This window comes from Festucalex cinctus, chromosome 8 (assembly GCF_051991245.1).
Source record: "Festucalex cinctus isolate MCC-2025b chromosome 8, RoL_Fcin_1.0, whole genome shotgun sequence".
Taxonomy (NCBI): Eukaryota; Metazoa; Chordata; class Actinopteri; order Syngnathiformes; family Syngnathidae; genus Festucalex; species Festucalex cinctus.
In genome coordinates, this window is record NC_135418.1 from 15,284,015 (window position 1) to 15,302,647 (window position 18,633).

At 38.7% G+C, this 18,633-nt stretch overlaps 1 protein-coding gene across 1 annotated transcript; it reads right to left on the reverse strand.

Moving 5' to 3' along the window:
• Nucleotides 1–1,216: 1,216 nt before the first annotated feature.
• On the reverse strand, nucleotides 1,217–4,470 carry slc48a1b (solute carrier family 48 member 1b). The gene is made up of 3 exons (XM_077529968.1): nucleotides 4,189–4,470; nucleotides 2,164–2,331; nucleotides 1,217–2,093 (listed from the first exon to the last, which is right to left on the reverse strand). The coding sequence occupies exons 1-3, from the start codon at nucleotides 4,316–4,318 to the stop codon at nucleotides 1,957–1,959; spliced, it is 435 nt and encodes a 144-aa protein (XP_077386094.1). The 5' UTR covers nucleotides 4,319–4,470; the 3' UTR covers nucleotides 1,217–1,956.
• Nucleotides 4,471–18,633: the final 14,163 nt, after the last annotated feature.

Sequence of the window (18,633 nt, forward strand, 5' to 3'; positions counted from 1 at the left end):
TCTTTTGTTTTTAGAAACTTCATCACATGGGCTGTACAGTATATCCAATTATATAAACAAATACAACCTCAGAGAAAATTATATAAAAAAAAACACAGATGCTCATAATTTGTATTTTAATCTCATATATCGTATATAATTCCATGCGATCAATGTACCATGGTCCTCGGAGGACCCCTGCTGTGTAGTGTATGGACCGTTCTCCTGTCTTGAATGTGGAAGTGCGTGTACAGTACTTAAGTACATCCTGCAGCTGTGTACTTGGTCTGCAAAACAATATTTTTGCCTGTTGTTAAAAAGCCGTACCTTAACAGCTTTTTAATGTACAGGATATTTAAGATATTTGAAAGTCTAAACTATAAACACCCAGTCTCACCACACTCTGCCAGACTGCATTTAATACTTTGAGACTACTTCCTTCTCTGATTTGTGTAGAAAGGGGTCCCATAATTGAATAAAATGAGACCCCTCCCCTCTTTACATGACATCTACACACGCACACACTTTACAGGCTAGTATATAAAGTTAATAGGGCTCATTTGGTTCCAAACCCCCATCTCACTCAGTGGAAACTGAGACGGGTAGTTTTTCAGTTTCCTAATGTCGAAGTTTATAAGACTCAGCTAAAAATGTTACTATGGTGATTTGACCACAACATTGCAATTACCAAGATGCAAGCAGCCTGTGGGAGCTGACAGACACGCTAGTTGAATGCAATTAGGACAAAAAAACATAGTGAAGAATCAAGAATGTTTATCACAAACAAACAGTGGACATACGTATTGTCACACAGTGAAGGCATCTTTTTCACATCAACTACAAAAAAAAGTAGCTGCAAAGGAAAAAGCAGCAAGCTGCCGGCAGCTCCCCTTTGAGGGACACAATCAAAATATGGATGGCATAATTGGCTGACTTCAAAGCGCAGGTTATTGGCCTGCATTTATTGTTGCTTCCGCGATGCTGTGGGTTGTTTTTGTTCAGAAATGTTTTTCAGGCCGCTGGGCAAACAGTCTCATTGGTGCAAATCCCGCTGCTAATACCCAAAAGTGACCTTTGCTTACAGCTGACTCCTCTACCCCTTCCAAAATAAATTTTAGTCCTTTGCTAAAGTACACAGCAGTGAAATATTTTGCAGGAACAGAAACTGTGAAATATTCCCTGTGAGTAAAAAGGGGAAGTGTTTTATTGTTTGTGTTTCAGATTTCACACAGAGGTCTTGTTTACAAAAAGCATTTTATTAATGCATCCTTCAAACACATACGTACATTTTCACATGGTGAAAAGAGCAAAATAATCTCTAATCTCTAATTATCAGCAACGATCATGTTCATTTTATATTAGCTATATATAATAAGGAACCTATGAAATAAATCATTTAAAAAAACAAAAAAAACATGCCCAGCTCTTACATGACACAGCAGTCATAGTCCAATGTCATTATATGTCATATAGGTTAAGCCACATAATAAAACAAATCTGGGGAAAATGTAAAGAAAATGTCTTGGCATACCTCATTTATCATTTGATTATGAAACAACACGAAAATGACCTCCACAAATACACATATCAGCAAGTTAGCATATCAAAAGTATTGCTGGAGTGGTAAGGCCCCCTACTGGCCATCACGTGAAACTGCAATTACAGTTAACGTGCTGAGGAGACTCAGTTGATAGACACACTGGATGTATTATGTCAAAATTGTATGTCTGTCTATACATTAGTGATCAGTCATCAAGGTCAGCATGGGAACTATATGAAGCACTGACCTACACTTGCCTAAATTTATAATATTTATTACATGACATTGTTTTAATTTATTCTCAACAGCCTTATTTTTTAAAAAGGAACAAGTGAACTGGAGTTAAAGTTGATCTATACCCTGGGTAACTCCTTAAAAAAAAGCTATCCATCACATCGGCCCACCAGGATAAGAAGATGGAAGCGTGTTAACGGCCTTCAGAAGTCGTTGAGGATACTGATATCGGCGAACTCTTTGCGGTAACGGTGGGACGACAGAGCGAGAAGGGAGGACCACTTGAGGCTCATGAAGCTCCAAACGCAAGACAGGTAGAGACTGCGAGGGTCCGTCAGGGCTGCAGGTGAGAGGCACATTACATACTCCACTATCCTCCTTCACTACATGAACAACAATTGCGTACTCACACTCCTCGTTACGGATGGCAATTGACAGGAAGGTGATAAAAGCAATGACGGCGAGCACAGAGAAGAATATGCCGATGAAAAAGAACAACTTGAGTCCTTTCAGCCAGGTCCGCCAGTGGTCCTGCAGGTACATGATGTGGGTGATTAGGGTCCACAGTGCCAGAACACCTGGAGGACAGGAAACGAAACACACAAATACAAAATGAAAAGTCCATCGCAGGGGGCGGCCATTTTGTCACTTGTTGTGGACTGAAAATGACATAGCAGTTGGTCAGGGCTCAGATAACGACCAATCACGCGTCACCTGTTTTCTGAGTTTGTTCATTTGACATTTGCAAGATGAGTTGTGATTGGTCATTACCTTTCAAGTGCTAGCAGGTTATTTAGGCTATATACTATAATACTATATTGACGATCAATTAGCTCAAGCTAATTCATGTAACAGGCGTATGATTATGTGCATGAATTAAGTAGTTGCTGCCATCTTGTGGCATCGATATGCAAGTGCAAACACTTGTTGGGGGTGAAATTAATTTATAGCAGGTCTTAGTCCTTAACTAATGTGAATAGCAGGAGTTCAACTGTTAATAGTGATGAGCGGCATTGATAATCTTGCTTATTTGGCAACACTGACGATTTTTTTCCCCCTTCTCTGTAAGTGCAAAAATCTATTAATCACAGCACTCTATATTTATAATAAATATCTATCAGTTCATTTTAACTTTTGATGATACCATTCTTTGCTGCTAGTCAGGTGGTGTCCATTTTGTCTCTTGACTGAATCAAAAGCATCATTGCAGGTTGCAGCCAAGTTATACAATCAGTTTTTGCCTCGATTGCTTCCCCACACAATGAGTCAGCAATAAGTGCCATGCAATCTAGCGAAATGAGTCGTTCCGAGTAATTAGTTCCTTACAGTAGCTCTATTGAAAAGCACATTTGAAGGTTTGTGATAAACAAAAAGTCCAATGGCGACATCGTGTTTTGCGAAATTTCATTACTGAAGTGGCTATGATAGGATAAAATCAACAGTGCTGTACAATAGTAGGACAAACTGAAGACACAGCTTTTTAACTGCTCTTGCATAAGAGCAGCAAGATTTGGAGATTTTTCACCCTTGATCACACCATGACTCAACAGGTTTCCACAAGTTGAGTCAGTTAAGCACACTTCTTTTTTATTTACTGTGAGGCTTTGCCAAATCTAGGGCTCACGGTTTTTCTTGGGGGAAGGGTTAAAAGATACAGAAATGATACATTAAGTGAAGTGGATTACACCACAGTGACGCCTATTACATGTAGATAGCAGAATTTTCAGCGAAGCATTTATAAACCTAATCTAAAAGCTCAAAAGGTGCCATTCATGCATTCACCTGTGCAAACAAAATGACTTCGAAGTGGTTGCGCCTATCGTGACCTACTACAGTTGTTTTACCTAAATCAATTTTATATGAAAAACAGCAACCCAAATAAAAAAAACAGCATATTTTAACAAATATTGATAACATTTATTTTTAAAATATACATCAGTTAAAAAAAACTTCCATAAATATTAAATCAATTAATGAATTAGCCTATATTGTTTTCCACCAACTTAAATTTATCAAATTGATTAAAAAAAAAGAAGCATGTCTCTCTGTTATGACGTCTTGCTTGACTTGAAAATTAATAATTAAATAATTATCATATACCTTGAGATCAATACCGTGATAAAGCTGAACCGTGAGCTTTAGATATTGTTAAATCCGTAAGATATTTTAGTAGGAACAGCAGGTTTTGCTTGATGAAAATTTAAATTCACCCCAGGATTAAATTGTTAGGGGAAAAAATGACAAATTTGTGGTCTCATAATTTAAATATACGTGTGCGCGCTCGGTTACGTGCATATGAGTAGTATGGTAAACATTTATGGAGCAGAAATTCATTCATGGCTCAGGTTTCTTGGTATGTAAAACACGGAAGAAGTCCGTTTGTTGACTTGGAACGAGCACGCTTCTCGTGGCAAAGGTTCACCGCTCCACTTTACCTGACAGTCCTCCCATGGCTGCTGTCCACGGCTGTCTGTACACGACGTTCCACACTAGAAATGCAGACACCCCTATCAGCAACCCGAACGAAGCATAGCCGACACTCAGGTACGTTTTGTTTACAGCCATTATGACAAAAACAAGTGTTGAAATTACATTAAAACATAAATTGAAAAATAAAAAGGAAAGCTAACGAGTTGAAGAGCGTGGGCTGTTTCAAAACAACCGCTACTCAGGGTGCACAGGCGCAAAAAAAAAAAAAAAAAAAAAAAAAGTGGCACTGTTGCTGTCAGCCTGTCATACACGAAAAGGATCCTGGCAAAGCTGTTTATCTTGTGGCCACTCTCAAATAGATCGTGTCCGCTTTGCGTCACCTGATTCTGGACAAATCAACCGACTTTTGCTTGTGCAGTGCAGCGACCTCCTGGGGAGTATAAGGGAAACGCCATCATTGGGAGAATCATTTCCACTCACGTTTTCACTTCCCTTGGTACTTCCGGGTGGGAGGGAAAAAAAAACTGTTCACAATAACAATAACGTCTCGTATTTGGGGTGTGCAATTACCTTGATTAAAAAATAGAATTAACTATTTAGATTATTTATTTATTTGCATCTGCAAATGTAACAATATTGCTGTTGATTTTAAATACAATGTAATCCCACTTGAAACAGCGTAAAGTGCATATCTTTAACATCAGGATAATATACTGTATTGTTATATGAGTTTTAGTCACAGTAGCAGATTTAGAAACTACAATATTTATTTATTTATTTAAATCATTTATGTTATATTATTTTTCTTATCAGGTAATTTAGCTTTAAAAATATGTAAACTATTTGTTTCTTGGAAAAATACACCTATTATCTTGTAAAATTGTGAACTAATAAAATCATGACTCACTCGTGACTCACCTTTCCATCATGTTGGATTAAAACTAGATTTATGAGCTGTTTGTGAGGTTTCATATGGGGTTCCATGAGTGCCAAAAATATATGTTTTTGCGCCTATGTCTTATGACTATGGTATGGAAGCCCATTGCCGCCAGTTAAAAAAAAAAAAAAGAAAAAAAAAAAAAGAGAAACCTTCCCTCCAAGAGTGATTTTCTATCCAGTGTGGATTCATGGGAAATAAATTGCCATGTGAGGAAACAAACTGTTGTTTAGAACGACACCAACATCCTAAAATCAATTGTGTTAAACATGAGTTTGACTTTTTACAAAGCAATTGTTTGTTTTATTGAGCTGCTATTCGTGTATGTGTTGTGCTATGGTGTTACAACTACGAAATAAAAAGGTATTTAATTTAAAAAAAAAAAAAAAAACTTAAAAACTCGGTTACATTAAAATGATATATCTACAAATTTTAACATAAAAAAAGAACCTCTTGTGTTTTTTCACCTGTACTGTACTGTATTTTAAAGTGTGTTGACATTGCACAAATCATTAACTCAGTCACTCTTCGGACTCCCGAATCATTAACGAGACAAATTTGCTTCTTCCCTCTACTGTCCACGCACATACACATATCAAAATAAAAGTAATGCATACTTTATTTTGACTTGATAAAGTCTGCGAGGGCCAGTCAAACATATGGGCTGCAGGCCGAACTTTGCTATTATGTGATAACCCTATAAAACCAAAACGTATATTAAATACAAGACATTTTGAACCCTCTATTTCATGAGTAGCTACATATTTTTCCCCATGAAAACCCTGACGTATATGAACTGACATGCATTGCAAGGATAATCCATTAGAGGGCAGTATCACCCAGCTGACGGCTTTTCCAATGACCTTGCAAGATCACGCCAATTGAGAAAGGAGACACCTATTGGTAATAGTGGGAAATGTTCTTTCTGATTTTTGGAAATACTAATGTTTGATGTGTCTGTTTATTATTATATTTTTGACAGTTATAAATGTACAAATCCAAAGCATTGTGACCAGCTGTATCAAATATGACACAAATCAGAAATCATATGTGGAAGTTGATTTTCAAAAAAACTTTCTTTCCCCAAAAGGACCAATAAATACTTAAATAATAATCAGAATTGTTCTAATCTATTTCATGGTTCAGGCTTTATAGAGTTAAACCAGGTCTACCGAGGATGGGCCCGATGGTACTTACACCAGAGATGGTCAGTTGACCCGAAACTCAGGCGCTTTTGTTATGTCAACGAGTACCCGAGTTGACATGCAAATTGGCACTTGGACGATTCAGGCAGACAATTATTGGCTTGCTAATTTGATGGCCCCATTCATCACCATCTTGTGCTGCCACCTGATTGGCTGGTTGGACATTAACCTAAAACAAAAAGTGAAAAATTGTGAAAACAAAATTGAAAGTGACTTTGCACTTTCTACAGCTGCACACTTGCAAAGATATGAAAAGTAAAAATGCATATGTAACACTATTTGGAAATAAAAGTTTTTGCCAGTAAACTTGGAATTATCTACCATGCCAGAAAAATAGAGTGAAATTACAAATGATAAAAATTGTTACACGTGGAACTCAGTCGACTCAAGTGCTCACTTTGTATAGGTCAAAGTTAAATTTGTAAGGTTGTTTTTTTTCCAAAATTCATTTGACTGAGTATCAAGTGTATCCTGAACTAGCCCCATAAATATACATACACAGTACTGCGAATTTCCATGGTCACCAGCTGTTTCCCCCTTTTGACCACTTTAGACCTGTAATTTTGAGCAGCCATATTGTGCTACATTGGAAAGCCTCTGCTCTTTAGAAAAGTCTGGATCAAGTTTTCTATGGGGTATATGCCACGGAAGAGGCGGGACGTGATTTTGCACATCAGTTTGTTTCCGGACCAGGTTGCGAACGCGCAACCGAGGGGCACAAAGTCGGAAGCACAAGTATTTTTGACGCAGCCCACACGTCGCAAACCGAACCGGAAATAAACTGATGTGCAAAAACAGTCCCGCCTCTTCCGTGGCATATAGACACACCCCATAGATGTATAGATCATCAATGATATCCTGAACAGGCCCTTGACACTGCAAAGCAGTTCAGTGAAGAGCTGCATTTACAGAACAATAGCGACAATAGAGTGAAGAATGCTAACTAATCCCGCCTCTTTGGTGCATTGCACTTTTTGCATTTTGAAATACATGTCATTAGCCTACCTATTCACTAATCTCTCATGCACACCCTTATCAGATCCTCACATTCCTCAGGTGATGGACACAATTACAAATGAACAGATGCTAGTTAGGGATAGCAAGAGTCATTAGCTTATTATCTGGGCGAAGTTGGTACAACTGACCCTGTCCGGTAAGTGTAGGAAAACGAAACAAATCATGTAGGTTCCCAGGCACGTCTCATCTGAGCAAAAAACAAAACAAAAAAACTACTGGGCAGTAGGCGGGGTACACCCTGAACTGGTCGCCAACCAATAATTGCAGCATATCATTTATATATATATATATATATATATATATATATATATATATATATATATATATATATATATATATATATATATATATATATATATATATATATATATATATATATATATATATATTGATTTATTTTTTTGTGCAATGGGCAATCTGTAAATTTGGGATTTCAAGGTAATTTTTCCATAAGAAATAAATTCACAGAGGAGCAAATTTAGCCATCATAGAATAATTAAGATTTATTTACTAACCACCAATGTTTTAATTTTGTGCAGTATACAGTATGCATCTCGTAACATCATTTGAGATAATTCAAGCATCTAAATTTTTACCGGAAAATTTGTCATACAATTCAAGTATTCTTATGTTTTCAAAACAGTGAGCATTAATGACACAATTGTATAATGCAATTTCATAACAAGTATAACTTATCTACCTTTTGTTGATTGGATAGGAGAAATGACATCATTCTAGTGCCCCTATAGTGAGGCAAACATTTAAACTTGAGTCAAGATTAACAGTAAATGGTCAAACGTAAAAACAGAAAAATGTACTCAACCTCAAGTTTGAGGAATGATGATGGGATACAGGAAGGTGCAAGGGTTCCACAGTCCTTTGATATCTGCAGTGGGAATGTTGCACTTTCATCCTTTCTATGCATCCTCACAAAGTTCCAACCCGTCAACATTGTTGTCCACCTCTACGTCCATGAATTGCCCCAGTGACGGAATCTCTTCCACTACAGAACATGCTCAAGTGTCAAAAGTCTTCGAGAGCTCTTGGTGCCACAGAGGCTGGCCATATTTTCTCCAGGAAGATGATATTCTGTTCTTCATATTTGTCAAGACTTTTTCTATAATGCTCAAACAGTAGGTGATCCAAAAATGCTCTTTCTGGTCTTTTCACAAACACTCGTTAGGGGAGAAAAGCCTGGATGTCTACAGTGTTTTGAAATTGATCCTCAAATCTCTTGGTGTCTTCCTTTCCAGCCCTGGCCGCCTCCCGAGGTCTTAACACCCCATGAATGCCACTTCTCTCCTTAAAATTGACAAACCATCCCTTACTTGCCTTGAATTCCTCCGCACTTCCCCCAGGGTTGTCTCGGGTGAGGGCATTATGGAGCTCCCTTGCCTTGTCACAAATGAGAGTCTCTGACACAGTGTCGCCCCTCAACTGTTTATGAGTAATCCACTCAAGGAGAACTTTTTCCACTTCTTCCACCTTATCAGTTCTTCTGCTACTAAGTGTTTTCACCCCTTTTGCCACATCAGCAGCTTTGATGGCTTCTTTTCTCTTCAATATGGTTGATACCGTCGACTTGGCCATATTGTACTGAACAGCCAGGTCAGACACGCGTGCACCTCTCTCCCACTTGGCAATAAGTTCCTTTTTCAGTGCTATGGTTGTCATCACAGTTTTCCTCTTTGGCTTGTCATCCTGACATGTGAGATAGGTATCACACACAAAAAGATCATGAAAAGAAAACCAACAATTTTTTTTTTTTTTTAGTATTTATCCTTAAGGTGGTCAATGAAACGAGGTCATACCTCAGTATATTTGGGCATGCAAGTAAACAGTGAGGTTTTTGGATTTTTGTCCAACCTTCAACTTGTATACTTAGTTTATTGACCCCGTAAATTGGACTTCAAAGAGTACGCTGTGTTTTTTAGAGCCCTTGGAAAATGTATTTAAGGAAGTCAACCCAAAACGTGTCAATTTTGCCCCTTACTGTTGGCTGAAAATGGCATCACAGCTCATGAGGGCTCAGGTAACAACCAATCACGGCACAACTGTTTGAGTTCGGTCATGTGACATTTCTCAAGCTGAGCCCTGATTGGTCATGTTTTTATTGTTTATTTTTAGTATTATTTATAATTATAATTATTATTAATTATTATATTAATTATTATAATAATTATATATAATTATAATGATTATATTTATAATAATTATTAAAATTATAATATATTTATAATTATTATTATTATATAGTTTATTTTTTATTATTTATTTTCCTGATGCTATTGCTGACAACTAAATTTCCCCTTACGGGGATTAATAAAGTATCTATCTATCTATCATTACCTGACCTTTGAGCAGCTGTGATGTCATTTTCTGTAGACAAGTAGCAAAATGGCCACCATCGGGGAGAAAAAAAAGGGGTGAATTTTGCTGCCTAGTTCATATTCCACAAACAAAATATTAATCTGAATGACATGTTTAGACTAGTGGGAGTGCATGGAACATCTTTGGGTTGACTTTTACAATCTAATTGTTCTGTTGTTTAAAAAATTACCATTGATGTTTAAAAAAAAATAAAAATCCATTCTATGGGGTTGGAGGGGGGAATGAAGTTAGACAATGTCAATTAATTTAAGATTTATTGTCTGATTTATCAACTTGAAATACAGCAATCAACCACTTTATGTTATGATATGCAGAAAAACACATTCATCACAAAATTTGGCCGTATGTGCACCACAGATGTACTTTTGGCAGTTTCTGCATGTGGTTTGTGTCTTTGTGTCCTTTAGTGGTCCACACACCTCGCAGCGTTTCCTCTTTCCGACGGCTGCAACCTAGAATTAAAAAAGATAAGGACAGATCAGGATTTTTTCAAATTTACTTCTGACCCCCCAACACACGCACACATACACACAAAACGCAACCGCAACACTTACGTCAGAAATTTGAGGCGTGCAGTCTTTACCAATTGCTTCACTGTGGCTAGAGGTGCTAGGCTTTCAAAGTGTGGTGTTCTAGCTCCTCAATGAAAAGGATTCTTCTTTGGAGCTTCCTTTGGTTCCAGTCTTGGTTATTTCCCATCCAGACTGTATATGCTTTACAAGACAAGACATCCAGAAAAAAAAGTGGCATCCGAGATGTCTTCTTTTAAAGGAATTAGCATGCTAGCATGTCTATGCATGTCTCTTCTCTCGGTCATGTAGTCAAGTATGACCTCTACAACTAGGACAGTGTTGGCTCTGAACATAAAGTTGGAGGAATATACTGGCCTTTTCTTCACACCCAAGATTTTCAACCATATCCAAATTTATTTTGAGAAGCTCCTGTCCCAGGTCGTACAAATTGCCAGCAAATCCTTGACATATCTTGCACTAGCAGTGTCCCGTTTTCAAAACGCCTCGTCCTTATGGCTTCCCTGTATAATTGGTATACTGCAAGTCATCAAAGGGAGCTCAGATTTTGATGCCATAGCTTCCTGTTTTGAGGGCATATAACCAATGGTCCCACAAAGTGCATATTGTTGCCAACTTGTCCCCTGCCTTGATTCATGGTCATCTTATCAAATGAAAATGCTCTTCTTGGCTTGTAGACACCAACATGCATGAGGTTGCCAAAATTGGCATACAAAATACATACTGTTCTTCTCTTTTTACTGCTTTATCAAAAACTTATGACTGGTCATACCCAGATTCAGTAGTCCAACCATTAGTCAAACGATAACTTGATCGCTTGACCATCAAGACAAATTTTGCACATCCAAGAACATCTGTGTTGTTAGGAAGTGAGTGGAATGAAGATGAGATCATTCCAATGACTGGCTCTTGGGCTTTGGTGCTCCTTGTGGCGTACGTTCCAAGTGAAAGCCGAGTGAATCTTCAAATTTCACTTTCAGAACCAGAATCCTGTATTCCAAATTGATTTGTAAATTATCTTCATATTCCAAGACACCCTCCTCTTTTATTTCTAAGCTGCCATGACCTGACAGATACAAAGGCTGAAAGATTCTGCACAATTATGTAAAGGTATTTATCTTTTGTCACACCCTTTCATGTGCATGTGCCAGGCATATCACACAGTGGGTCATACAGCAGATATGAGTCTACACACCCCTGTCCAATTACCTTTTTTTTGAGATACGCTTATTTTGTAGGTGCCGTGGGAAGCGTTTGGCGATATACGCTGTTTAGAAACCAAAATATGTGTCCTATATGAATCTTAGAGATCCGATAAAGTGGGGACGTATGGTCACGCTACCTTCCTGGCCAACATAAGTCAATTGTTACCCCTCCAGTCACAAACCACCTTATAGTTTTACTGCCTTATTTTCTCGACCATAAGGTGCATCGTATTAAATGGCGCAGTCTCAGTTACGGGTGCTATTTCTGCGTTTAACACATACTTAAGTATACATATTATTGGGCGTAGGCATGGTAAAACATACGCTAGCTAAAAACCTACCGTAGCATGCTTTCACACTAAAATATATGCTAGCATGCATTCTAGCTTACGTTTTCAAAAAAAGGCAGAGGGAGCAAAACTGAGTTCAGTTGAATTTTATTGAAGTATTTAACAATGTAAACAGTGAGTTCGGTTGTACTTTCTTGAAGTATTTAACAATGTACTTGTTACTTTTGATCAATCCTCATCCATAAATCCCTCAAAGTTCTCATCTTCTGTATCCGAAATAAGCAGCTGGGAAAATTCTTCATCAAACAAGCCAGGTTCCCTCTCGTCATTGTCAGAGTCAGTCTCACTGACTTGCGGCTCCTCAGATATGATGCCGGCTTTTGCGAAAGCTCGAACGATAGTGCAAGCAGACACGTCAGCCCAAGCATCCACAATCCATTCACAAATGGTGGCATAAGTCACTCGGCGCTGGCCCACAGTCTTGCTGTTGTCGCCATCTGTCATCCAGCGCTCCCACGCCGCTCGAAACTTCACTTTGAAAGCCCTGTTTACCCCGATGTCCAGCGGTTGGATTTCCTTCCCCGAGCCTTCCGGAATGATGACAAGATCCGAGTTCATTTTCCGCACTTGGTTTTTCACAACGGCTGTGAGATGGGCACGCATGGAGTCACAGATCAACAGGGACGGTAATGATTGGGGAAACCTATCCGGTATCTTTATATACACCTCACTCAGCCACTCTTTCATTTTCTCCTCATCCATCCAGCCTTTTTCATTGGCCTTAACAATGACTCCGGCTGGAAATTTTTCTTTAGGCTGTGACTTCCTCTTAAAAATCACCATAGGTGGCAGTTTTTGTCCATTAGCATGGCAACCAAGCACAACAGTAAAAGCAGTCTTCTTGTGCCCTGTTGTGCATATCTCTACCGTGCTGGTCTCCATCTTTAGAGTGTGTTTCACCGGGATGTCGAACATGAGCGGCACCTCGTCCATGTTGATGATATGTTTGGGCTGGATGTGTTTCTTGGCAATCGTTTTCCTGCAGTTGGAGCGGAAGATAGCCAGCTTCTCCTTGTAATCCTCCGGAAGTTGCTGCTTAGTCTTTGCTCTGATGGTTATATGGTGCCGTCTCATAAAGCGAAAGCACCAAGACGGGCCTCCTTTAAAATGTTCGATTTTCAGTTCGTTGGCCAGCATTATTGCCCTCAGTCGAATGTTGACTGCAGAGACTCTTTTGCCAGCTGTTCTTTGATCATGAATCCATTGCTTGAGTTGGTTTTCCAACACAGGCCATCTCGCCTTGTTTCCGCGGAAACTCAGCTTTGTCTTCTTTGTTTGGCGAAGCTCGCTTTCCAGTTTCCTCCACTTGCGAACCATGGATTCGTTGACCTTGAATTGTCTCGCGGCTGCTCGATTCCCATGTTCATCCGCGTAACTGATAGCTTCCAGTTTAAACTGTGCTTCATAAGCGTGTCTCTTCATACACTGGAAAAAAAAAAAAAAAGATTAATGATTTTTAAGAAAGTAAAATAAAAAATAAAAAATAAAAAAAAACACATTTTTTTCCCATCATGAAAAATCTTGAAAAAGACTGCATTAGAAAATGTATCTAAAATTAAGAAAAATATCTCTTTTCTTACTAACACATTGCAGCTAATATTAAGAGGATAACCAATTACACAACTTGTCAATTGAGAAATTAGGTAATAAGATGCTAATTAAAGTTTGAAAACAGCTGTTTTTGTTTCCAAGCACATTTCACATTATTACCCAGCCATGCAACAATAAAATTTCATGTGCATATCGTGAAACATTTTGAAGACATTTTTGCTTATTTTTAGTATGGCTTTTTTGCAGTGTAGGTGCCATTTTTAAGGATCGTTAACCAAACCGATGTTTTGCACAATGCACATACGGACACTAAATACCTACTTGGGGCATGTCTTGAGCGTCTGCATACTGTCCTCTTTCAGGTGACTCGTTCTCATAATGTCCACATGTCCTCAGCCTGGTCCACTCTTCCTGTATATAATAATATTAATAATATTAATAATGCATCAGATTTATAAAGCAATTTTCTGGACACACAGACACCTTACAATGGATACATTAAGTGCGGAGGGAAATACTCCCACACAGCCAGTCAAGCAGAGCGCTTACCCAATTACAACAACAACAGCAACAGCAGATTTTGGAACTCAGTGCACACAAAAGGCGTACCTCATTATCAGGCGCGCTCTCCATTTTTTAAGGGCGCCTTATAGTCGTGAAAATACTATATTTAAACGCCACATTAACAATAAAAATGGTTAAATTGTAACTAGCATACGTCACTAGGACAGTTTTTGCGTGTAGTTTAGTATGTGGCAGCATGGCTTAATGGTTGAGTGGCCGTCTCCCATTCATGAGCTTGTGGGTTCGATCCTCATCCCTGGTGACCATGTCGAAGTGTCCTTGAGCAAGGCACTGAACCCTGATTTGCTCCCAGTGGACCTGGCAGCGCTTTGTTCACCATATGGTGTAGTTAAAGCACTATATAAAAAGCAGTCCTTTTACCATGTGCGTGCGTGTGTTTTTGTGAAGCTACTAGGGCTGGGAAACTTTGACTGTCTAACGATTCGATTATGATTTTTGGGTCTATGATTCGATTCGGAATCGATTCTCGATTCAAATGATTTTCGATTCAAAACTATTTGATTTAAAAATGATTTGTTTCAATTTAGATATACAAAAACAATTGTCATGATTTACTCCAGTCTGCTTTGCAAGACAAAATGACAAATAGAGACATTAAAGTGTCTTTTTTTGTTTCAACATTTATTAATTTTGTATTGTTAAGTGCCTTTTTCCACAAAAACAGCATGTGGGCTACAACTGCCTTTTCCCTTCTTCATTTCTAATTTAAATAAAATCAATTTCTGGATATTGAACATCAATTCTGAATCTTAATAAATGAGAATCTCGATTCTTTTATGAATCGATTTTTTGGCACACCCCTTGAAGCTCCTGCTGCAAATATTACTTGTGTCAATGTTGTCTGTCTATAGCTGTCTGGGGTGAGCAGCTTACCCCATGAAACTAGCAATTCCTTCAATCAATCAATTTATCTATCCCCATTCATCCAGCTTTTTCTGTGTTTCGGCACATATACAGCATCAAAATTGTGCATTTCAAGTTACGTGCAGTTTCACTATTTGCAGTCCTATCCCATGCAATTAGTGTGGGTTCACTGCATACAAATATATGTTGCAGTGCAAAAACAATTTTTGTCCTTCAAATCGGTCTAGTGTGACGTCAACCGATGGCGTAATGATCCTTTGAAGTGAATGTGGGGCAGCTTGACACCGTTCTGGTGTATTTTCCAATGACAATCGTCCCCTTTTCTTGCTGTACAAGTCGGCCCGTTTGCCAACCTAGATGAGGGCATCTGCAACTTGAGCACGGAAGTCAAGCACCAACATATATTTCTTCTCCCGTTTCTGAGTGAGATGACGGCGGTAGGCATTGACCAGTGATAGGTCGATCCAGTACTACAAAATGTGCAGATACCAACAATGTGGGTGGATTCCAATGTGAGAGAGAGGTGCAAACATGGCCGCCAAGTCAACTCCTCCCATGTTGTTGTTGTACACACTGACAATGTGGGGTCTGTCCACTTCCACATACTCCTCCTTCTCTTTCAACCACCTTCTGCATCTATCAGGGCCAATGAAGGATGATGCCAATAACACTGCCTTGTCATCATACCTGTCATTTCATATTTCACTTCATACGCACCACACCCAGCCTTTGAAAAGTTCCTTGTCACTTTTGAGCCTACACCCACGGAGTCGATTACGATTGGTGGTAGCAACTGTTAGAATGCCAATTTTCTTCAGTTACACAATAAGTTCAGGGTAAGAAATAAGTTCAAACACGGATTCATCCATGAACTGATCAAAACATCACTTTGGACTTGGTATTTCGTCTGGTGGAGGTGAGAATGCATGTCCTTGAAATGAAGAGTCTATGTCAGCTGCTGGGTTTTTTTTCTGCCTCCAAGAAAACTCTTTGTTGAATTTAGCTGACTTTTATCATAATCTGGGACTTCAGTTGTCTGCATTTATGTTCCGAATTTCAACATCAAGGTTGTTTGGATTAGCTCTTGCAACAAGGGGCTCATCATCATCAAGGCTTAAGTCAAACTCGTATCCTTTAGGAGTTTCCTCAAATCTGGATCACCAATTTCATTGTCTAAAATGGATTATGTCTCAGATAAAGCCCCATCCGGAAGGCAAACCATTTCAGTGGCTTCCTTGACTGAATAAAATCTTCGTCGGCCCGCCATAACTCACCGCACATCCTGCAAAGACAGTATTGAGATAGTTTTCTAAAAAGGTTTTCAGTCCAACAAAAATCTATACTAATATATTGTGCTATGTGCCATGTAATTTAGGCTAATCAGTTTTGCTAACAGCACAGTGAAATGAACATCGTATTATGCCATAGCGGTTGATAAAATATGCCTCTGATAGTGTATAACTTCACTCCAAATTGTGTCATTTTCCAGAATAGAAATATCCTCAATTACACCTCAAAGTAATAGAAAAACTGCTTGTAGGAAAATAACCCTAGTATAGACTGTTGCTCAAAATACAGGCAAACTAGTAGATAAAGCATGTGGCATCTATTAGTACATGTCCGGCCATGTGTTGCAGATCTGCAACGATGAAATAGAACTTCCCCTGGAGGAAAACCTAGAGAGACAATCTACAAATTGGCCTATACTGTATCTCTATATTTTCATGATTCATTATTTATCTTATGCAGTATTGGATTCAATATAAAGGAGATTGGTCGTGATACTTACATGAAACTGATGCAGAGAAAATCCATTTCAGTGAAACCAAAGCAGGCATGCTGAAAGTGAGAGAGCTCGCCATCACGTGAGCTAGTGGGAAACGGTTTGTTGCCAATGCACAACAAAGATCTGCATTGGTACTTCTGAGTAAAGAAAACGGCTTAAAAAATAAATAAATATGAATGTGGATTAATTTGGCGATTCGCATTTAGTTGTTTCAAATCTGCAACACCTGCCTTGAATAGATGCTTTACAAGCCGAGACATCCAGCAACATATAAAATGAAATATCATAAGTGGCCACTGAATCATTCTCCTGACCGGAAATGCAGCAGCTTGTTTGAGTTGTCTACCCCTCCTTGTAGAAGTGGCCAATGAAGCTGTGACATATCTTGCACTACTGGTCCTGCCTGTTATTCAAAAGACCTCATCCTTTCTGGCTACTCAATTGGCAGATTTAAAAAAAAAAAAGAACAACTACGATAAAGTAGGTTGTACAAGTGTGCACACCTCTTAACTGGGACGTTGTCGTTTTCAGAATGTTTGATGGCATACATTTGAATGTGACTGGTTGATTCTAACACAGCCGCATCCCAGTTACAAGAGTGTGTACAACCACATTATTTCAGATGTTCATTTTAACTTCACCTCTTCAAAATATTCTTTTCACCTTAGTGTTGAAAGTTTTCAACTGCTATATCTTGGTTTCATTTTAAATATCAGAAAGAAAAACCTGGCATTTGTGCAAAGGGTGTGTAGACTTTTTATATCCACTGTATGTCGGAAAGAGTGCGGGGAAAGTGTGAGCAAACCACTTCTTTGTGCTTAAGACCATTTGAAGGATGGAAATATGTCTGATGTACAGTAGTTAAATGTGTTCATTTTTTTCATTTTAAGACTTTTTTTTTTTTTCACATTTGAAATCCGTACAAAACTTACATTCTTGTTTTAAGTAATCTCAAAAACAAACTGAAAGTTTTGAAAGTTTACCTTTTTGGGGGATACTTTCGGACGCTCTTGAAGTGGAAAGTCTTGGTTTGTGATTTCCCAACTAGTGCTTGGCTGAGAAAATTCCTTGGCTTGATAGAAGTCAACAAAAGGCAAAGTCTGAAGTGCAATCGTGTCTGGTTCTTCTAGTTCACTTTTTGGACAATCCGAATTCATGAAGCCATCGTCTGTTCCGCTCTCTTGTTCGAGTGCCAAGCTTCGATTGTGTTCTATTTGCTGCTCATTAGCTTCATTGGCCACTGGTTGTGACACTTTTGTTTGCTTGTGTCTCGGTCTATCAGGCAATGGCATAGCTCGTTTAAATGCAGGCGGCTCCGACACTCCTGTTTGCTCCATCCCAGCCAATGGCTCTGATACTTCCATTGCCGATGACACGGACACTTCCGTTTTTTCCTCTTTAGTTGTATTATCAAATGGCTGCAAAACAGACTCTTCACTCACACTAGCCAGTAGCTGAGTATCCTCCATTTCAGACCTTTTGGCGCTTGGCTCTGCTCCCATCACCACAGGAATGTTCACCTCAGGTGCTTGTTCTCTGGCAGCCGTAGCTATTTGTGCCAACCTATTGTGATCTTTTGGGAAAAAGAAAACATATCACTTTACATTTGGACCATTACAAAGTAAATAAAAAAAAAAACAGACACACAAAAGTTATCATTTCAAATACACAACATATGCGTGTGGGCGGGGGTGGGGTGGGGGGGGACTTTCTAAATTGCTTGTATGTAGTTGGGTCCCTGGAGTGCCTGCCCACCTCATCACGTGTGAAAATAAAGAAGTGTGAGTTGCCTATTTTGTGTGAGTGAGCCAATCTGAATTTTGGTAATGGTGCTGTCCAAAAATAAAAACAAATGCCCAAGTTCACTCCCTGTGGCTTGGCAGGATAGGAAACGATCTGTCACTTTTATATAGACTACACTGTCTGAAATTATGTCTGAGACAAAAGGTAAGCAAAGCTGCAATGAGTCAGCATTAGCTATCAGTGATAGCTTCTGATAAGTGGCATTCTTGTTTAATTGTCTTTTTGT